We start from the raw sequence: 23,815 nt of genomic DNA, 5'->3' as shown, positions 1-23,815 counted from the left end.
AGTTGGCATGTAATCTGTAAAAAAAAAGTGTTAAAAAAGTAAAAAAAAAGTGTTAATAAATGTAAATGAACTCCTTCCTAATAAGTTTGAATCACTGCACTTTTCCTATTTTTTAAGTAAAGTAATGTAAACAAAATTAAATAAGTGCGTAAATGTCCAAACTATTAAAATATAACAAAGTAAATCGCACAGTCAGTAGCGTTAAAGGAAAAAAAATACCAAAGTCTAGGTTATGCATATTTGTGGTTACTTCATACACTGAAAAAAGAAATCCTAAAATTACCTAAAAAGTTGCATTAAAACAAAAATGATACTGACAAAATTATAAGACTTCTCTTAAATTTTGTGAAATTCCTTTTAGAGCCCTATTGAAGTTCATGGGACTCTAACTTTGAGTGGAATCTGTGCTTTGAAAGCACAGAAATTCTGCTCTAATTTGTGAAAAATCTGCAGTCTGCTTTTCTGAGCGAAATATCAATGTGAACATAGCCTTATAGCTACTTTTCTCTCCTTTTAGACTGAGCTGAAGATGAGATGTGTACAGACTATATTCTTTTTGTCAAAATCTGTCCCTGCTCTCACATTGCTTGCTCTGTGGCCCCACCTCTGCTTGTTTTTTTACTCTTCTTGCAGTGTGCTTATTGTGTAAAGCCTTGTGTCACTCAGTTACGACTATTACGTGTGTGTGTGTGTGTGTATGTATGTGTATATATATATATATATATATATATATATATATATATATATATATTCCCTATCATACACTGCAGGTATGACCAGATGCTTAAAGAAGTAGTCTACTGCAAAGTCCATTGTGCCCGGGCTGCAAAAAGATAAATAATAATAATAATTTTTTGCAGCCCGGGCACAATGGACTGCAAATACTTTAAAAGCTAAGTTGTAGAGAAAATTTTAAAATGGTTATTGTTAAATCGTGACTCAATTTAAATTGTGCTGCTTCCCCTTTAATATCTTACATTTAATGGCACCCAGACATGTGCCTATCCTTGTCCCGGCCTTATTTGTATGGTGGTTTTCTAGCTGTTGACAGTTTTGGGCAGTGTTTCCAATGCGTGGTCGTCGAGTACCCCCAACACAGGTCATGTTTTCAGGATTTCCTTAATCTTTCACATGTGATATAACTAAGGTTAGTGCATCAGCACAAGTGTATGGGATATGTTTAAATCATGACCTGTTTGGGGGTACTAGAGGGCTGCACTTGGGAAACACTGGTAGAGGTAATGACGGATTTTGAATTCTTTGAAAAGTTTTATCTATGAGTAGTTTAGTACTTAAATCCATATTTTATTTTCTTGTCATTTGACTAAACAACTTTTCCTGGTCTTAAATTTATGGAAACAATGAAGCATAATATTTGTCTATTTTAGGCTGGAGATTCTCAGAGTGACCTTTTTTCTGCTTTTGATGTACCGATTTTTACAGAAGAATTCTTGGACCAAAACAAAGGTGACTATTTAATCGTTATTTCAAGAATCTGTGGTTTAAAGGCCACACTTCCAAAAATACAAAAATTAGCAAGCAGTGTTTATTTTTTCTACAGCATTTTCCAGTAAAATGATGGACACCAGGTGGAAATCTGATAAACCTTATTAAAGCCCACGTAATAATAAGAGTGCAGCTGGCACTCCTAGGTGGTAGTGCATGTGTCCTAGGCTGTTCTGAATTAAAGAGGGACTAACTCCAATGGCCATAGCTAGTTGGTGCTCAGCTTACTGAGAGAAGCTTCTCACATTTGAACAGTGTCCAAAGATAGTAGAAGCGGTACATGCTGCATGGTCTTTTTTTTTAATTTTTTTTATTCTTTCTTTTATTGAAGCATAGAGTTCGCACAGTGGGATCAAGCAATAATGCATCGGCACTTTACTCCAGAAGGGCGATGGCTATTTTGTAGTGCCCTGATTCTTCCAACCCTTAGTCAGAGAAGTCTTTCAAACTTCATTGGTGTATGTTATGAAGCTCCATTTTTTTTTACCCCAAACGGAATCTATAACAGAGGCTCTGAATGAGGCTTCTGATGCAGATGTGAATCTAGCATTGCACACACCTGTCAAAACTGATCTTGCAGTAACATTACACATAATGTGTGGAAGCAGGCAGCATTTGGCAATGTATGTAAGCTGTATATAGAAAAAGTGCCTCCAATCTACTGGTCCAGCATTCCCACAGCCTGACTCCAGGATCTTGTGACTAGCCTTTCCCAGAGCTCCCGATAGGCTTGTTTCCTTAGGGGCTGACACACTCCTTCTCAGCCTCTCATGCCACTTGTTTCAAAAAGAAAAGCGCATCACAGCTTCTGTCACCTAGTGGCCTGACCAACCGTAACCCAGGCCAAGATTTTAGTGAGGCATACCGGTTTGCACGCTTTTTGTCTAGGGAACCCACACAGCCTCACTAGGTGTTCCCCACTTTCCACCAGTGATCAGGACCACTTCTCCCATGGCTACAGGGTGTATTTAGCATACTATGAAATCTGCCTCAGTGACACTTACTAGACAGTAATTGTGTTATTATTATGCAGATTAGTTTCCTGTTCAAATGCATAACCGATATACAACACAGTAAAAGAAATTGATGCAGACCTCAAGGTATATATTTGTATGTGAAATGTGGTGTATAATTGTAAGAGTAGGAAATAGTTAGAATAGGATTTGTGTTCGGGGCTCCATACGTGTACTAGTGACAGGAAAGATTGCCTACATACCAATACAAGATTGCCTACATACCGCGTAATGGGGGCACGCCTATAGAGGGCATGCACTATAGTGAAGGAATAAGATAAGGGAGGGTTGGGTGGGTTCCACAAACGTCACGTGCTCCGCCCCTGTAGGAGAGGGGAAGTTATATACACACGCCCCCACCTGTTCCCAATAAGCCCCACCTGGAAGTGCAGGGAGCGATAATTACTTCTGCCCCTCACACAAATACAGCCCATCAGGCTTTATACTTAACAGTATTTTATTAAATTACACAGACTAGTCCAAGCAGGGCCCTTGCTATGAACTAGACAACATACAAATTAATGCAATGATAATATACCATAATAGAAGATAAAATGTAGATTAAAAAAAATAAAAAATAAATAGAAAAGAATTAATAGTAAAAATAATTAGTCCATATAGCAGCCACCTATTGGATAGGAGTTAGTCTGATGCTGACCGTATATCAGTAGACTTTGGCCATAGCTTTTGGCAGATTAGTATAGCGAGTGTTCTGATAGCAATGATTGTAACAGATGGTGTCAGAGTTAGTATCGTAAGTTGCAACAAAAGTTAATAGTTGTAGGTAGATAGTTGTTGGTGCTTCTGCACCACTCACTGCTCCGTATCCCTGAGATGGTAGCCCCTGATGTGCTGGGCTCCGTGGCTGGCTGTGCTGGGCTCCGTGGCTGGCCCGGTGCGTCTGTGCGGTAAAGTCTTAGGGTTCCTCCGTTGGTGTGGAGAGTTTTGCGGCAAGCAGCTGTGGTGAGTGGACGCAGGCAGTGATGATCCAAATACCGTGTATGGACGGTTTTCACTTGGTGGAGTGAGCACTTCCTGGTGGTCCCTTTTGCAAGGGGTTCCAGCTGTTGCAAGTCTGGATAACTTGATTTGGATCCTATAGGTGGTCAATATGGTAGGGTAGAGTGCTAGACGCATTTCGGGGAGACCCCTTTTTCAATAGCTACACCAAGTGAACGCCTTCCATACACGGTATTGGGATCATCACTGCCTGCGTCCACTCACCACAGCTGCTTGCCGCAAAGCTCTCCACACCAACGGAGGAACCCTGAGACTTTACCGCACAGATGCACCAGGCCAGCCGCCGAGCAGAGCCAGTCCGTGCCACGGAGCCCAGCACATCAGGGGCTGCCATCTCAGGGATACGGAGAGGTGAGTGGTGCAGAAGCACCAACCACTATCTATCTACCTACAACTGTTAACTTTTATTGCAACTTACGATACTAACTCTGACACCATCTGTTACAATCATTGCTATCAGAACACTCGCTATACTAATCTGCCAAAGTCTACCAATATACGGTCAGCATCAGACTAATAACTCCTATCCAATAGGTGGCTGCTATATGGACTAATTATTTTTTACTATTAATTATTTTTTATAAAAAAAATTTTTTATCTACTTTTGATCTAATATCCTAATATATTATCATTGCATTCATTTGTATGTTGTCTAGTCCATAGCAAGGGCTCTGCTTGGACTATTCTGTGTAATTTAATAAAATACTGTTATATATACAACCAGTCCTTTCCCAACTATTTCCTACTCTTACAATTATACACCACATTTCACATACAAATATATACCTTGAGGTCTGCATCCATTTCTTTTACTGCTTCCACTAATTGACACGTGGGTTACGTGTTACGCATAAACCTCGGTACATATTTTTCCACATCTATTAGTGTGAGCCCCCAATCTCCTTTTATATTATGATATACAACACAATGAGCCACATTGCCCGTGAACAAAGCAGGAGCAATTGTGTAATATAGATTTGCAGAAATAGATTATCATCGCATCCAAACAGGCTACAGTATTTGTGTTCCAGACAGTGCTGAGCAGCACTCAACAGGCAATCCTAAAAGAAGGAATGTCAGGTGCAGAATATGTGCTGTGTTTTTGTCCTTTTTTTTTTTTTTGCATAGAAACTACAATTAAGTGAGGTAAATGTGAGTCATGTGTTTCAGGTGTTTACCACCCTTACTCATTCCATGTATTGGTGATCCATCTAAAATAAGCAGGATTCCGCTGTTGCTGGAATATTTTCAATGACCAACGACCTTAGTCAAGGGTGAACATGCCTACAGACATTGCCTACAGACATTACATAAACGAGCGAAGAAAAAGACCTTTAGCTCCAAACGCTGCTCACAACATCAGGATCAAGAAATTCTTTTTGGATCCAGGGCAGGATCCAATTTTGAGATAATAAAATACAGGATAACGTGTTTCAAGGGTAGCCCCCTCTTCTGTAACATCTGCATACCTTGTATACTGATCTGAAGGTTTAAATACAATGAAAAGCACAGAAAAAAGGCACCAGAAATAAAGGGGAGTGGCCTGGGTTCAAAGTTCACAGGTACACATGAAAGTAAACAAATGATTCCTACCACATCTGTTATCAAATTATGCAACAGGCATTTCATGTACAAAGTGTATGATTATCTGCTCCGGAGGATAACATGTGTATAGTCGTTAGCGTTTAGCAGGGCTGTAGAGGCAGGAGTGCTAGCCCACTGCGAGGGTCCGGTATCCAGTGACGCGTTGCTAGATGTCCTGGTCATATGGTTCGGTAATCCAATCACACTGAAGGAGGCGAGGCCGGGACGGAACACAGTGAAGGAGCGCACAGATCAAGGGTAATACACGAGGCGCCGTATGCGGTCTGTCTTTTTCCCTCTACTGTACTACAGACATAACAGACCCCTTTCCCCAGCTTTTGCTCTGTACAGTTAGAGTACCCCGGTGAAAAGTAACTTAACCCCTAAAGTAGCTGATTGCGTGGAGTCCGATCACGCGATCTCCAGGAGGGGACCTCTGTGCTCTCAGGGAGGAGTGCGTGTCATCTTCCAGTAGACGGCACACACTCCATTTATTTCTGTGGGGCAAAGACTATGCCCAAGAGCTGTGCTCGGGTCTTTTCGGAACTCCCATAGAAATTAACGGAACGTGTGTCGCCTGCAGCATGCGCTCAAGTAAATTTTTGCCGGCGATCTCCTTTAAAGGTCAATGACTGAATTGCCCCAAGTTGCTTCAGTTCACCTCCAGGACATGATACCTTCTTCAAATTGCAGTTTCTAGATATTCTCCCTTCTCTACTTCAGCTGGAGCTATATAAGAACTACGTGGAATTAATCCATTCTCAAGTTCTGTTCTGCCAGCTGCATTTTTAATCTTAAATGGGCAACTGTCATTCAAATTTTTTTTTTGCATGTGATACAGCAGGTAAAATAAATAAGATTTGTAATTTAATCCCTGTAAGAAGAAAGAAAAAATGTCTTTATGTAATCCTTCATGGCCCTCTAAATCGGGCCACTAGGAGTCTCCCTTCTGGGCTAGACCGCATTCAGTCTGCTCAAAAGCACAGACTTTGGTCTGAATAGCACTTACTATCTGTCTGTGTATGAAACAGGGAGAGCATGTGCTGTTCACTGCCTATGGTCAGACTGCACTTCCTGAGTTTGGTCTCCTGCCAATCCAGCAGGAGACAAGTCTTTGCTTTTGAGCAGACAGATTGTGGTCTAGACCAGAAGGGAGACTCCTAGTGGCCCGATTTAGAAGGCCATGAAAGTGACATAAATACTTCTTTTTTTTTTATTTTATTTTTTACAGGGAGTAAATTACAAATCTTATTTATTTTACCTGCTGTATCATATGCAAAACATTTTTTTTAATGACAGTGCCCATTTAAGCTATAGGCTTCGCAGTTGAAGATGCAATCCTAATGCCTACAGTCATTCAGGTCATTCAGACCATGATCCTAACCAGGAAGCTGACCTCTTTAAACCCTTTTTCTGTACAAGACCTACTGTACTTTCTCGCCCTAATCTTCTTGCTCTTCTGTCCTCCTTAACTCTTCCAAAAGTTATTGGCAGCAACATGTGAAGATTTTTTTCCCCCAAGATGTCACACAGACCGTTCTCACCCTACAGGCCCCTTAGCTCTTGTTATGGCTTTATGGAGAGTCTTCCGCTTAAGTCCATTGAAGAGCCCCCTTTTATCTAATTTCTTGGAATGTTGACTTTCTGATCTCTTCTGCCCTCCCTATCTCAACTTTACCAGAACAAGGTGGTTCTCCCCCCCCCCCCCCCTTATTTAATGGTTTTTTTCTGAAGTTCTGCTCTTTCTTCCACCCAGATGTGGCATTTGTCCTGCTCTCTTTCTTTCCCACTCTTGGTAGCAGATTCTCCGCCTTCTTAATATTGTAAAGGCTACATGCGCACCACTGTCGACACTTTCTTCAGGCAACAGAGCTAGCTGTTCCTCTTATGCACTGACACTAGAGGTTACCGATTTCAAAGGAGACCAAAATCCAGTAAATCCTCTCTAACTTGAGAAATTTGTTGGAAAGAAACTACGCAGAAAGGGGCGAGACCCACCTTCTGTAGTTCTCCTCTCCCTATATGATCCCTGTGTGCTTCTTGGGCAAGTTTGCCATCACGTCTCGGCTCTTCTTGTGGCTGAACCACTGCTCAAGTCTTCGACCCACTTTCTTTATTTTGAAGTTTTAAAGGGTACAACCCTTACTTGCATGCTTACTTGGGGTTGGATGAAATACACTTTGTGTACCCCAGTGTCTGAGTTGCCCCTGCAATAGCATGTTTTATACTGCATGATCAATAAAAGGAGGTTTTTGCCACAGCAGATCCTGAGTTCCACTCGTTGACTTTTTATGTGGGACCAATTGTACTTTGTAATTAAATCACAAATTTTACCACTAAAAACTACAGACAATAAGATTACAATGATACTCAATGAATATAGTTGTTTTATTTTATTTTTTGCAACTTTTTTAACCCGTCCGAACACAGAGCGTATAGTTACACCCTGGCATCCTGGGACTTAAGGACCCAGGGCGTACTCCTGGCTGTAGGGGCAGCAGCGTCTTCAGTGGCGGCGAATGGATACAGCAGGTGAGTTCTTTGCCTCCTGCTGTTGCTTATCAACAATTCCCAGCATGCACTGCCGAAGGGTATGACCACAGCTAGTGGCACAACTACAACTCCCAGCATGCCCTTTGGCTGTCTGTGCATGCTGGGACTTGTAGTTATGCAACAGCTGGAGGCAAACAATTCCTGTGAAACACCTAAAGGGTTAACAAACTTTCTGAATGTCATTTTGCATACTTTGAGGGGTGCAGTTTTTATAATGGGGTCATTTATGGGGTATTTCTAATATGAAGGCCCTTCAAATCCACTTCAAACTGAACTGGTCCCTGAAAAATTCCAAATTTGAAAATTGCTGCTAAACTTTAAAGCCCTCTGATGTCTTCTAAAAGTAAAATAATGTCAACTTTGAGGCAAACCTAAAGTAGACATATTGTGTATGTGAATCAATATATAATTATTTGGTATGTTGTATTTTCCTTATAAGCAGAGAGCTTCAAAGTTTGAAAATGCTAAATTTTAAAAATTTTCAAGAAATGATGCAAGTAACGACAAAAATTTACCATTATGTTAAAGTAAAATATGCCATGAAAAAACTCTGTATCAAATTCATAAGTAAAAGCATCACAGAGTTATTGATGCAAAAATGCTCTGGTCCTTAAGGTCTTAATGGGCTTGGTCCTTAACCCCTTAAGGACCGAGCCCTTTTTCACCTTAAGGACCGGAGCGTTTTTTGCAATTCTGACCACTGTCACTTTAAACATTTATAACTCTGGAATGCTTTTAGTTATCATTCTGATTCCGAGATTGTTTTTTCGTGACATATTCTACTTTAACTTAGTGGTAAAATTTTATGGTAACTTGAAAAAAATGAAAATTTTGCATTTTTCTAACTTTGAAGCTCTCTGCTTGTAAGGAAAATGGATATTCAAAATAAATTTTTTTTGGGTTCACATATACAATATGTCTACTTTATGTTTGCATCATAAAATTTATGAGTTTTTTTACTTTTGGAAGACACCAGAGGGCTTCAAAGTTCAGCATCAATTTTGAAATTTTTCACAAAATTTTCAAACTCGCTATTTTTCATGGACCAGTTCAGGTTTGAAGTGGATTTGAAGGGTCTTCATATTAGAAATACCCCATAAAAGACCCCATTATAAAAACTACATGCCCCAAAGTATTCAAAATGACATTCAGTAAGTGTATTAACCCTTTAGGTGTTTCACAGGAATAGCAGCAAAGTGAAGGAGAAAATTCAAAATCTTCATTTTTTACACTCGCATGTTCTTGTAGACCCAATTTTTGAATTTTTGCAAGGGGTAAAAAGGAGAAAATTTTTACTTGTATTTGAAACCCAATTTCTCTTGAGTAAGGACATACCTCATATGTCTATGTTAATTGTTCAGCGGGCACAGTAGAGGGCTCAGAAGGGAAGGAGCGACAAATGGTTTTTGGGGGGCATGTCACCTTTAGGAAGCCCCTATGGTGCCAGGACAGCAAAAAAAAAAAAACACATGGCTTGCCATTTTGGAAACTAGACCCCTAAGGGAACGTAACAAGGGGTAATGTGAACCTCAATACCCTACAGGTGTTTCACAACTTTTGCATATGTAAAAGGGCATGCTGGGAGTTGTGGTGGTCTGCCTCCTGCTGTTGCATAACTACAGCTCCCAGCATGCCCTTGTTGCATGCTGGGAGCTGTTGCTAAGCAACAGCAGGAGGCTGTCACTCGCCTCCAACGATCCACACTGCAGGTCAGTCCCTCGCAGCCGCCGTCGCTCCTGGGGCCCCGATCCCAACAGACGCCGGGGATCGGGGTCCCCAGCACCCGGGGTCTTCTGCCCGCACCCGCTCACGTCCTCCGGAAGAGGGGCGGAGCGGGTTGTGGGAGTGACACCCGCAGCAGGCGCCCTGATTGGCCGGCCGGTAATCCGGCCAACGAATCCGGCCACCTCACTCCTGCAGGCTCTGGCTGTTCGGGGCTGTCTCTGACTGTCTCTGAGACCCGATTGACCCGGAATCCGCCGCAGATCGCTGGACTGAATTGTCCAGCGATCTGCGGCAATCGCCGACATGGGGGGACATAATGACCCCCCCTGGGCGATATGCCGGGATGCCTGCTGAACGATTTCAGTAGGCATCCGGCCCCGGCTCCCCTCCGGCTAGCGGTGGGGGCCGGAAATGCTCAGGGCGTATCCATACGCCCTCGGTCCTTAAGGACTTGGAAACGGGGGCGTATGGATACGCCCTATGTCCTTAAGGGGTTAATCAGAATTTTTTTTTGTTTAACATTTTATAAAACATACAGCATACAAAAATAAAGAAAAACATAAACCCATAGAACCATCCCACCCACACACATGGTTTTAATTTTATAATCAATTCGGATATAGTAGGTGGGGAAAAGCGCAATCAACCTACGAACTTGGTACAAAATCGCATCCACGCTCAGTTGCCCGCTACCTCTTGATAACGCTACGTTGTAGCGTAACATGTTGAGGAGGGCAGAGTGGATATTTTAACCATGGCAGCGCTTCTGCTCCTAAGCATTAACCCTGTATGACCTGCAGGCATACAGGACAGTTCATTCACAAACAAGAAGCAAAACTAGCAGAGAAGTCTGCATTGAGAATCTAATATTCAAAGGATAACTGGAGCAAACAGCGCTGTTTGATTTTAATATATATGTGTAGAAAATAATAAAGCTTATGGGATTTTTATTTATAATAAGTAGTATATGGGAAATTAGGGTTTTTTTGGATTCCCAAAAGGGAATCTATTGGAAATAAGCATACAAATTTAACCCTCCATATACTGGTCTTACCAGGTATGGTGAATGTGAATAGAGGTTAATTCCCTCTTTTGAAAAGACCAGGCAATATTGCCAACATAAGTGATGGCAGGCTTTTTATCTGGGAAACTAAATCCAGATTCGTTCATTACTCAGGCGCAGCATGTTTTTTCGGCCAATGAATTGCCACTAAATCAAATTGACATTAATTCCGCATTCCGCAATCTCCAAAAAACATATAAAAAATATCTACGTTCCTGGTGGGAGATTGCAAGTCTGGAGACTTATTTGCAACAAAAAATAGTGTATAGGGGATTTAGGATAAACATCACCCCTAACTCACACCAAGAGGATTTGGAGTTCATTAAAGGTTGGCAACAACTCCTAAACGAAAATTCACTTCGGATGTTAGACTATTTAGTCACATACGAGAAAAGGGTTTTTAGTGAGGTTACTAAGCAATTGGAAGAACAGATAGAAGAAATTCATGTCTTTAAATCACAAACAGAATTTAATAATTTAGAACAACAACTCCAGAAGCATATTGAGAGCTTTCAATCTGAATTGAAAGAACGCAAGCATCGAAAATACGTAAGGGATAAAAAAGACTTTGACTCTAGTCTGATATATATAAAAAGAGGCACAGAAAACGCTTACAATCAGCATAATAAATATACTGATATATCAGAGTCAGAAATATCAGAGTCTGATGATCAATTAAGTGGTAAGGGTGCCAATTATAGCACTGGGAGATATAAAGCAAAAAACAAACAAAAATACAGCTATAAGAGACAAAACAAGAATCAGACTAACAAAGGTCAAGGACCTGGGGGTCAACAGTACAATCCGTATAATCAACAACAAAAAAATAATCCCAATCAATATAACTATACAAATCCGAATTACCAACAGCAGCAGACATGGGTACAAAACCCAGGACCTCAAACAATAGCACAACCTATTGGAAACTTGCAGGACTCCTCCTTGGCACCCTATTCCTCTATACCACCATTAACATCTCAGACCCAACAGACTCAACAATTGGCAGTGGTTACTCACCCACACACACAATCTGGAGGAGGAATAAATCAACCACAAACCCATTTTTTAGGAGGAGGTATCCAACTGAGAGACAGGGAGAAATGGGGATACCTACAAAACCCACTACATCCCAGACCCACTTAGGGATAAATGGAGAAATGCAGATATGTAACCTTGCAAAAATACAGCTAACATCAGACCAGAAGTCAATCTTACGGAAGGGGTTATCTTTCACTCCCACCCCTAACTTTAACCCTTTTACATGGGTTAAAGATATTAACCTTTTTGCGAGAAAGCTTGCCTTGCATAAAGTACACAAAAACAACTCAGTTAATTGGAGTGAAGATAGGAGAGATGAACAAGTGATAACTGACCTTACGGACCTTCTGGACGAGAACGAGACAGGAGTCCGGTCGGCGGTGCTTCCACCTTTCTCTACTCTAAAACCTAAATGTAAAACAACACCAACATTCAATCAATTCAATAATATAGACACCTTTGTTAAAATGGTATGTTCGGAAATCGAAAAGATAACACCCAGTAGACACAATAGTAATCTCACTAAGAAAGAAAATCAAGCTCTTCAAGAACTAGAGAAAAATGACCAAATAGTCATTAAGCCCTCCGATAAGGGGGGCAACATAGTAATAATGATGAGAGATGACTATAAAAATATGGTGTTAAGACTCTTAAAAGACCAAAGTACCTATAAGAGGTTAGACTCAAATCCCACAAACAGTTATGTCATAGAGCTAAAAAAACATCCTAGTGGATGGTAAATCAAAGGGCATGATTACAGAAGATGAATACAAAGCAATGATGAATGAAAAACCTACATTGGCAACGTTTTATGCGTTGCCAAAAATTCACAAACAAAAGGATCCGATACCAGGACGCCCGATAGTATCGGGAAATGACAATCTAACAGAAGGGATAAGCCTTTATGTAGATCAGATGTTATCACCTTTTGTGGCTTCCTTGCCCTCATATATAAAGGATACTAGAGACGCTGTTGCCAGGCTTGAAGAGATCACATTCCCATCTGGCACATAGATTGCGAGCCTCAATGTAGAGGCCCTATACACAAATATTGAACATAATTTGGGAATAAAAGCAGTGGAACACTTCCTCACCACTAGAGGCACACAGTTCACTGATCACAACAAATGTTATCACTCTTCTACATTTTTACTCACACATAATTATTTCACATTCGATAGTCACTTTTATTTACAACACAAAGGCACGGCAATGGGCACAGCATGTGCACCTAATTTTGCAAATTTATTTTTAGGGTGGTGGGAGGACACGGTAGTTTTTTCAGATGAGCACGATGAGTTTACTAAGCACATTTTATTTTGGGGGCGTTATATAGATGATGTTCTTTTATTTTGGGATGGCACCACCACCTTATTTCACAAGTTTGTACAAAATCTCAATAATAACCAGATTGATATGCACTTCACATCAGAAATTCATTCTCACGCATTATGTTTTTTGGACCTAGAGATCTCTTTTGAACCTGGTGGCAGCGTCGAGACAAAAGTATACAGAAAAACCACATCTACCAACAGTTTCCTTAACTGGAAAAGTTTCCATCCGAGACCTCTGAAAAGCGGTATACCTATAGGACAGTATCTTAGGGCAAAACGTAATAGCTCCAATGAAGTTGCTTTCTTGGAGGAGAGCAAACTCTTATACCATCGATTTATAGCTAGGGGCTACCCTAAAAAGATTCTGCATCGTGCGTTTGCGAGGGCCAGAGACACCCCAAGGGCGGATCTATTGAGACCAAAAAAGATTGGTGAACAATCACGAACAGTGAGATGTATAGGAACCTTTGATCAAAGTAACAAGCAGGTTTTAGAGATTCTCAAAAAATACTGGCCGATCCTCTTAGAGGACAATGACCTTAAGGAGGTACTTGCCTCGGGTCCCAGTGTGACCTATCGCAGAGGCAGAAATGTGAGAGAGTGCCTGGTACACAGTCACTATAAAGAAGAAAAAACAAACAATGTGGTTAAAATCAAAAGTAAAAGGATCTTATCCATGTGGAGGATGCAACTTCTGTAAATTTATGCCCCAAAAAAAGGAATTTGTTAACGTCACAGATGGACGTAAATATGAAATAAGAGAATTTACTAACTGCCAGACGACCGGAGTAGTTTATATAGTGGAATGCGGATGCCCTAAGATGTACGTAGGGAAGACTACACAACAGCTGAGAAGGAGAATTTCTAAACACCTTAGTACAATTAGAACGGGTGTTGATACTCCTCTAGCTAGACACACCCGTGAGGTACATAGAGGTGATTTGTCAAATCTAAAATTTTGGGGTTTTCTTAAACCCAGTCTGGGCCTGAGAGGTGGAAACCTAGACAAAAAACTGCTAAGAGAGGAGGCTACATGGATATATAGACTAAAAACCCTTAGTCCACATGGACTTAACGAAGGGTTTACTTTCTCCGCCTTCCTCTAAAATTGCCTGCCTATCATTCAATCAACATATTTTATTTTTAACAATTTGTTTATAAATTCAATACTAGTCTACACAAGAGCAGATGTCGTGTCATGAGTAGGAAAAGGAAAAGAACGATTATTAAGCAGGTTGTGCCTATATTAATTTAATGCAGGTTCTGTTGGAATCAAAAAAGTAAGCGCCCTGTAAACTTAAATATCATAATGACTAATCCTAATACCATTTAATAATGCCTAATAGAGATCTTTAGAGCATGGTATGTATGTGTATGTGTGTGTGTATATATATATATATATATATATATATATATATATATATATATATATATATTATATACAAAAAATATGATTCTAGTCGATTCAATACTTACCTGTGGGGAGGACAGATTCGAGTTGTTGGGGATTTGAGGAGCAGGTTCAATCTAGATAAGGAATGAAAAGGTGACACAAAGACATAACAATTATTTGCCATCCTTTTTTATTTTTATTTTGTTATGGTGGGGGAGTGGGGAAAAAAGGGGGAAGGGTAAATAACAATTATTTGCCATCATTTTTTATTTTTTATTTACCCTTCCCCCTTTTTTCCCCACTCCCCCACCATAACAAAATAAAAATAAAAAAGGATGGCAAATAATTGTTATTTAATTCCCATTTATCCTTAATATTCAATGGATAGACCTCATGGTAAGAGGACAGCAGTTTGCAATACAACACAGATATCACACCTTTAGTAGAAATCTGAGTGAACAGATCATCAACCACCACAGATGAGCATCAAGGGCATGTCACAGTTGTAGATAACGATAAATGAGTGAGGCAGAATAAACTCCTCCCGCAGTTGAGCAAATGACTTCAATATCGGCCCATCATACAGCTGCGAAAGATACAAAACCCCATGGATAACCCAAAGGGAAATATCAGGTAGCGAACACAATTCAGGTAGACCAGGATAATGCCATAAAGGAGAATATGTAACAAATATAGGATAGTGCATAAGGGTTTTAAATTTCGTCCACACCTTACGGATAAGTACAAAAGTAGGAGGGGTCACTTTACCAATACGCCTTGAGATTAGATCACCCGTGTGCCCCATGCTCAAAAAGGAAATACCAGTTCACAAAAAGTTAGCCACAGTATTATGGTAATCTCACAACATAAGAGTAAGTAAATAAGGGATCCAAAGAAGACAATTTTAACCCCTTCCCGCAGAATGGCATATATAAACGCCGGGTTGTGCAGTGCGTTCGCGCATCCCGGCGTTTATAAATGACATTCAGTTAACCCGGCGATGCGCAGCATCGCACGGGTTAACTTGCAGAAGTCTCGCTGTTTCCAGCAGGGGACAACTTCTGCTTCACCCCCAGGACCATCCATTGATGGTCCTGGTCAGCGATCACTGTGATTGGTCCCTGTGGACCAATCACAGTGATCTGGGGTGAAAGTTCAGATCCCCCGCACTGCCCGCCCCTGGAAGTTGGGCAGAACGGGGGACGATGGCTTGCGGGGACCTGCGGCATAGGAGGGGAACATCAGGGGACCGGCGGACTTACCTGGCGGGACCGAGGAGCAGCGCGGGACCGGCCACGTGGAGGAGCAGCGACGGGACCGGCAGGTAAGTACATGGTCCTCAGAAGCAGCAGTGAAGATCTTCACTGCTGCTTCTAGGAGTCTGAAAACTACAACTCCCAGCATGCCTAGACAGCCTTTGGCTGTCTGGGCATGCTGGGAGTTGTAGTTTTGCAACATCTGGAGGGCCCCAGTTTGGAGACCATTGTATAATGGTCTCCAATCTGTGCTCTTCCAGCTGTTGCAAAACTACAACTCCCAGTATGCACTGACTGTCCAGGCATGCTGGGAGTTTTAGTTCAGCAACATCTGGCCCTTCAGATGTTGCCGAACTACAACTCCCAGCATGCCCTTCAGCTGTCTGGGCATGCTGGGAGTTGTAGTTTTGCAACAACTGGAGACACACTGGTTGGGAAACATTGTCTGTTTCTAACTCAGTGTTTCCTAACCTGTGTGCCTCCAGCTGTTGCAAAACTATAACTCCCAGTATGCACTAACAGACCATGCATGCTGGGAGTTGTGGTTTTGCAACAGCTGGTGCACCCCCCCCCCCCCCCCCTGTGAATGTACAGGGTACATTCACATGGGCGAGGCTTTTGCAGTGGGTTTCTCGCATCTTGAGATACAGCTAATTTTGCGCTGGGTAACTCGCTGTAATCCCCTGCCCATGTGACTGTACCCTAAAAACACTACATTACACTAAAACAAAATAAAATAAAAAGTTAAAAACACTACATATACACATACCCCTACACAGCCCCCCTCCCCCAATAAGAACGTCCGGTACGCCACTGTTTCCAAAGCAGAGCCTCCAGCTGTTGAAAAACAACAACTCCCAGTATTGCCGGACAGCCGTTGACTGTCCACGCATGCTGGGAGTTTTGCAACAGCTGGAGGCACCCTGTTTGGGAATCACTGGCGTAGAATACCCCTATGTCCACCCCTATGCAAATCCCTAATTTAGGCGTCAAATGCACATGGCGCTCTCACTTTGGAGCCCTGTCGTATTTCAAGGCAACAGTTTAGGGCGACATTTGGGGTATCGCCGTACTCGGGAGAAATTACGTTATAAGGTTTGGGGGGCTTTTTCTTTAACCCTTCATGAAAAGGAAATGTTGGGGTCTACACCAGAATGTTAGTGTAAAAAAATTTAATTTTTTACACTAACATGCTGATGTTGCCCTATACTTTACATTTTCACAAGAGGTAAGAGGGAAAAAGCCCCGCCAAAATTTGTAACGCAATTTCTCCCGACTACAGAGATACCCCATATGTGAGCGCAAAGTGCTCTGGGGGCGCACATCAAGGCCCAGAAGGGAGAGCGCACCATGTACATTTGAGGTGATTTGCACAGGGGTGGCTGATTGTTACAGCGGTTTTGAAAAACGCAAAAAAAACAAAACCCCACATGTGACCCCATTTCGGAAACTACACGCCTCACGGAATGTAATGAGGGGTTCAGTGAGAATTTACCCCCCACAGGTGTCTGACGGATCTTTGGAACAGTGGTCCGTGAAAATGAAAACTTGTACAGCCCACTGTTCCAAAGATCTATCAGACACCAGTGGGGGGCAAATGCTCAATGTACCCCTTGTTACGTTCCTCAAGGGGTCTCGTTTCCAAAATGGTATGCCATGTGTTTTTTTTTTTGCTGTTCTGGCACCAGAGGGGCTTCCTAAATGCGATATGCCTCCCGAGCAAAATTTGCTCTCAAAAAGCCAAATATGACTCCTTCTCTTCTGAGCATTGTAGTTCGCTCATAGTGCACTTCAGGTTAACTTATGGGGTACCTCCATACTCAGAAGAGAAGGGGTTACAAATATTGGGGGGTATTTCCTGCTATTAACCCTTGGAAAAATGTGAAATTTGGGGGGAAACACACATTTTAGTGAAAAAATATATATTTTTTTTTACATATGCAAAAGTCGTGAAACACCTGTGGGGTATTAAGGCTCACTTTATTCCTTGTTATGTTCCTCAAGGGGTCTAGTTTCCAAAATGGTATGCCATGTGAGGGTTTTTTGCTGTTCTGGCACCATAGGGGCTTCCTAAATGCAACATGCCCCCCAAAAACCATTTCAGAAAAACGTACTCTCCAAAATCCCCTTGTCGCTCTTTCCCTTCTGAGCCCTCTACTGCGCCCGCCGAACACTTTACATAGACATATGAGGTATGTGCTTACTCAAGAGAAATTGGGCTACAAATATAAGTATACATTTTCTCCTTTTTACCCCTTGTAAAAATTCAAAAATTGGGTCTACAAGAACATGCGAGTGTAAAAAATGAAGATTGTGAATTTTCTCCTTCACTTTGCTTCTATTCCTGTGAAACACCTAAAGGGTTAAAATGATGACTGAATGTCATTTTGAATACTTTGGGGGGTGCAGTTTTTATAATGGGGTCTTTTGTGGGGTATTTCTAATATGAAGACCCTTCAAATCCACTTCAAACCTGAACTGGTCCCTGAAAAATAGTGAATTTGAAAATTTTGTGAAAAATTGGAAAATTGCTGCTGAACTTTGAAGCCCTCTGGTGTCTTCCAAAAGTAAAAACTCGTCACTTTTATGATGCAAACATAAAGTAGACATATTGTATATGTGAATAAAAATTTTTTTTATTTGTAATATACATTTTCCTTACAAGCAGAGAGCTTCAAAGCTAGAAAAATGCAAAATTTTCAAATTTTTCATCAAATTTTAGGATTTTTCACAAGGAAAGGATGCAAGTTACCATAAAATTTTACCACTAAGTTAAAGTAGAATATGTCACGAAAAAACAATCTCGGAATCAGAATGATAACTAAAAGCATTCCAGAGTTATTAATGTTTAAAGTGACAGTGGTCAGATGTGCAAAAAACGCTCTGGTCCTTAAGGCCAAAATGGGCTTGGTCCTGAAGGGGTTAAGCATGCTCCTTTTCATAAAAAAAAGTTAAAATTTTTTAAAAGTAGTAAACATATATGTATATTTTGTGTATAGTTGTAATCCTAAGGACCTACAGACTAAATAGAGAAGGCCTTATTTACTGAGCCTTTTCTGAGTAGAATTTGTAGGGTTTTCTGCGTCTGATGTGTCGTGCCCCAGAATTTCCAACAAAAAAATCGTTTTAATTCTCCACCTTACTAAAATGTCATGGATTTGAGCTCTGGAAACCAAACAGCTCAGAGCAGATGTAAAAAAAAGCAAATTGTGGGATAAATTTGTAAGTACCATGAAAAAATACCAGTCGGGGGGCGGGTAACTACGTAACACTCTTAATACACTTTTATTCTACAGAATAAGGGTGCGTTCACACGGAGTAATTCAAGAGGAATTTACTCGAGTAATTCCTCTTGAATTCTACACTCCAAATTAATGCACATCTCCTCTGCCCATTGACTTTAAAGGGATACTCTGCCCCTAGACATCTTATCCCCTATCCAAAGGATAGGGGATAAGATGTCAGATCGCCAGGGTCCCGCTGCTGGGGACCCCAGGGATCGCTGCTGCAGCACCGCGCTATCATTACTGTGCAGAGCGAGATCGCTCTGCACATAATGACGGGCAATACAGGGGCCGGAGCATCGTTACGTCACTGCTCCGCCCCTCGTGACGTCACGGCCCGCCCCTGTCAATACAAGTCTATCGGAGGGGGCGTGGCGGTCGTCACGCCCCCTGCCATAGACTTGCATTAAGGGGACGGGCCGTGATGTAATGAGGGGCGGAGCCATGACGTCACGCTGCTCCGGCCCCTGTATCGCCCGTCATTACGTACAGAAGGAACTCGCTCTGTGCAGTAATGATGGCGGGGTGCCGCAGCAGCGATCCCCGGGGTCCCCAGCAGCGGGACCGCGGCGATCTAACATCTTATCCCCTATCCTTTGGATAGGGGATAAGATGCCAGGGGCGGAGTACCCCTTTAATGTTATTTCTGCTGGCCTGTTCACACTGCGGAAATTCTGCTAGCAGAATTCAGATGCTGAATTCCATTCCGCTTGAAGGAAGAACATGTTCAATTGATTTCTGCTAGCGGATTCCGCTTGAAGAATGAAGTCAATGGTAAAAAGAAATTCTGCCCGACATCGTTTTCACGGGCAATTTGCACACAATTTGCGCGGAAATGGCTGAAAAACCCTTCACTTCTTTCTCCCCCATGTCTGCGCGCAATTCCGCGCAAATTGCGCACGAATTTCTCGCAAAATTTTTTCCGCCCGTTAATTTTTCAGCATGAATTACTCTTCATTTACTCCGTGTAAGGGCCAATATGTCATTTTTACTGAAAAGTGCACTAGTAAGAAACCAAAGCCCCCAAAAGTTACAAAATGATGGGAGTTTTTTCAGTTTTGCCCCACAAATTATAATTTTTTTGTTTCATCGTAAATTTGGTGGTAACATAAGTGCTGTGATTACAAAGTACAATTGGTGGTGCAAGTGGTCTGTAAGTTGATATTAGAAGAAAAGGAGAAAAAAAAAGGAAAGTGCAAAAATGAAAAATCCTTAAGGGGTCCAAAAATGTATAAAACTTTAAATGTATATTTCTGACCATTGTCAGGTTAAAGAGCCTAAAAAATGAAGATATAGTTTAAATAGCAACACAGCACTCCAGGAATGTGAGAAAAAAACCAAGTGAATTTAATTTAGCCCATGTCAGCAGCAATATTTCAATTAATCAGTAGAATATTTTTCAAGCAGAGTGATACACAGCATTATGGGGCATTTTATGCCCAGAAAAGTGATTAAAAGTGCACATGTGGGGAATTAATACCTTAATTACATAAAAAGTACAAAATTACAGTGAAGATTGTGAAATTTACATACAACCATGTATGATGTTAAGTGTGAAAAGTGCATATACAGTGGTCCCGCAACATACGATGGTAATCCGTTCCAAATGAACCATCGTTAGTTGAAACCATCGTATGTTAAGGAATCCATGCAATGAAAAGAATAGGAAGTTGTAATCACCTGTCCCCGCCGTTCCAGACCGTGACTGCTGCCCTGGATGTCACCCTCCATCGCTGTCGCCGCGTCCCCGGGGTGTCCCTGACGCTACAGACGTCTCTGCTTCCCCGGGATCCTCGCTCTCCCTCGCCGCCATCACGTGACTACGCACACCGCTCCTATTGGATGACGGGACGGCGTGCGCAGCGACGTGATGACAAAGGAGAGCGCCGGCGATGTAGGGAATCCCGAAGATGATGCTCCGGAGCCCCGAGGACAGGTAGACCATCACCAGAGTACACAGGGCACCGTAAACTGCTATCCGGCGGCAGCTGAAGCAGTCTGCGCTGCCGGATAGCCGTTTATGCATGGCCCCGTCATACAAAAGCATCGTATGTTGATGTTGCCCTCAACATGCGATGGCCTCTGAGAGGCCATCGCATGTTGAAATTATCGTATGTCTGGGTCATCGTAGGTTGGGGGGGGTCACTGTATATACAAAAATTCATAAAAACATCATGAAGATATGTAGAGATACTTATACTAATTAACAATAGTTGAATGGAGTTCAAGACATCATCTGTAAACAATGAATATCATAAATGAGAGGGACATACAAATACTCCGTTCAGTGTGTAAAGATGGCGCCGTTAGCGTGGGTCCAAGTCCACTGCGCATGCGGCCAAACAACTCAATAAACACTGATCATGTGACCAAACAGTACCTAGCACCCAGTGTAAACTAGAAGCCAGATACGATTATGTGAAAGATCACATGATATGTATCTAGGCAACAGAGGACCCGTGGTGTCCATGCGCTGCAGTTTCGCATCAGCTGAAGCACCAGCAGCGCGCAAGCTCCCTGTACATAGGTAATAAGTGCGGTTGCCTGGGAACCTGTGGAGCACTCGACTGAGGACAGCAGGAAAGCCACAATCGCACATGTGAAACGCAACCTTCATGTGAACAGGGGCATAATGTACAGGGGGGGGGCCATATTTTATATGGATACACCTTAATAAAATGGGAATGGTTGGTGATATTAACTTCCTGTTTGTGGCACATTAGTATATGTGAGGGGGGGGGAAACTTTCAAGATGGGTGGTGACCATGGTGGCCATTTTAAATCCAACTTTTGTTTTTTCAATAGGAAGAGGGTCATGTGACACATGATACTTATTGGGAATTTCACAAGAAAAACAATGATGTGCTTGGTTTTAACGTAACTTTATTCTTTCATGAGTTATTTACAAGTTTCTGACCACTTTATAAAATGTGTTCAATGTGCTGCCTATTGTGTTGGATTGTCAATGCAACCCTCTTCTCCCACTCTTCACACACTGATAGCAACACCGCAGGGGAAATGCTAGCACAGGCTTTCAGTATCCGTAGTTTCAGGTGCTGCACATCTTGTATCTTCACAGCATAGACAATTGCCTTCAGATGACCCCAAAGATAAAAGTCTAAGGGGGTCAGATCGGGAGACTTTGGGGGCCATTCAACTGGCCCATGATGACCAATCCACTTGATGTGTTTCCCTCTTTATGCACTGAAGCTGGCACGTTCCCTGAGTTTTTCCAGCAAGATGGTGCACCACCATATTATCGGTGTAAGTTCCAAGCATTCCTAGATGAACAGTTACCTAGAAAGTGGATTGGTTGTCGTGGGCCAGTTGAATGGCCCCCAAGGTCTCCTGATCTGACCCCCCTTAGACTTTTATCTTTGGAGTCATCTGAAGGCAATTGTCTATGCTGTGAAGATACAAGTCTAAGGGGGGTCAGATCAGGAGACCTTGGGGGCCATTCAACTGGCCCACGACAACCAATCCACTTTCTCGGTAACTGTTCATCTAGGAATGCTTGGAACTTACACCGATAATGTGGTGGTTCACCATCTTGCTGGAAAAACTCAGGGAACGTGCCAGCTTCAGTGCATAAAGAGGGAAACACATCAAGTGGATTGGTCATCATGGGCCAGTTGAATGGCCCCCAAAGTCTCCCGATCTGACCCCCTTAGACTTTTATTTTTGGGGTCATCTGAAGGCAATTGTCTATGCTGTGAAGATACAAGATGTGCAGCACCTGAAACTACGGATACTGGAAGCCTGTGCTAGCATTTCTCCTGCGGTGTTGCTATCAGTGTGTGAAGAGTGGGAGAAGAGGGTTGCATTGACAATCCAACACAATGGGCAGCACACTGAAAACATTTTTGTAAGTCGTCAGAAACTTGTAAATAACTCATGAAAGAATAACTTTAAAATCAAGCACATCATTGTTTTTCTTGTGAAATTCCCAACAAGTTTGATGTGTCACATGACCCTCTTCCTATTGAACAAAAGTTGGATTCAAAATGGCCACCATGGTCACCACCCATCTTGAAAAGTTTCCCCCCTCACATATACTAATGTGCCATAAACAGGAAGTTAATATCACCAACCATTCCCATTTTATTAAGGTGTATCCATATAAATGGCCCACCCTGTATATTTTATACTTCTGGTATGTTAAATATAGGGCAAAATATTGCAATCTATAGACTAGGGCTCAGATGCTAAATTACTACAAAAAAAGGAAAAAAAAAACTAAAAAATCAATGGATAGGTGAATAATAAATGATAAATCAATCAATAAATAAAAAAATTCATAAAAAAAAAATAGAAATAGATTATAAGACCTGTACCCATTGCAAACATGTCACATTTATTCATAGGGAAGTCACTATCTCTAGGCCAGGGGATGGCATGAACCCTGACACCAAAATCTGGGCCAGAGCTCATACCTGTAGGGGTGCAGGAGATTGGCACCAACATAGTCATGGCCATCCCCAGCATCACCATCCACTGGCAGCCTATAGAGTATATTGTGACGTTTTTTGTCCCCCCAGTCACTCTTGCATTCAATCATGGGGAAAAAAGGTCTGTATTTTAATGTATTAGTGATACTGCAGGTGTATAAATTAACACTGCCTCGATTATACAACATAAAAAATAAAAAATAATAATAAATTAAAGCAGAAAATGTAATAAATAAAATCTAAAAAAAATGAACAATAAACGGGGAAATTGCCCTTTTTTATCTCCTAGTTGCGTCACATATGCTGACTTTAGCCCACTGCCTCAGTATCAAATACAACCACTTTACCCACGAAAACCGCACAACCACACAAAATATAGAAACATTTTTTTGAAAATATTACAAATAAGATTAAAAAGTATGTATACAATAATAGTTTTTATTTACTTAACATATAACACAAAGTATAACTTCAGCATAACCACTGAACGGGTGTGTTGTCCACTCTCTCACGTATTGTCTTCATAAATTCCAATACTATATTCCATATAATCTGAAAAAAGATGTTACATTTAGTATATGTATACAGAAACAATCAT

The 23,815-nt window shown here is 41.6% G+C and overlaps 1 protein-coding gene across 5 annotated transcripts in view; it reads left to right on the top strand.

Moving 5' to 3' along the window:
• HMG20B (high mobility group 20B) overlaps positions 1-23,815 on the top strand; it is a 207,893-nt gene that overhangs the window by 129,692 nt on the left and 54,386 nt on the right. For all 5 annotated transcript variants that reach the window (XM_056571322.1, XM_056571312.1, XM_056571303.1 and 2 more), the window contains one exon: positions 1,389-1,467. In XM_056571322.1, the coding sequence (XP_056427297.1) occupies positions 1,389-1,467 (79 nt within the window). The remainder of the gene's footprint in view (positions 1-1,388; positions 1,468-23,815) is intronic.

Source organism: Hyla sarda, chromosome 1, assembly GCF_029499605.1.
Source record: "Hyla sarda isolate aHylSar1 chromosome 1, aHylSar1.hap1, whole genome shotgun sequence".
NCBI classification, from domain to species: domain Eukaryota; kingdom Metazoa; phylum Chordata; class Amphibia; order Anura; family Hylidae; genus Hyla; species Hyla sarda.
The sequence above is the reverse complement of the archived record's forward strand: the minus strand, read 5'-3'. Positions and strand labels throughout refer to the sequence as shown.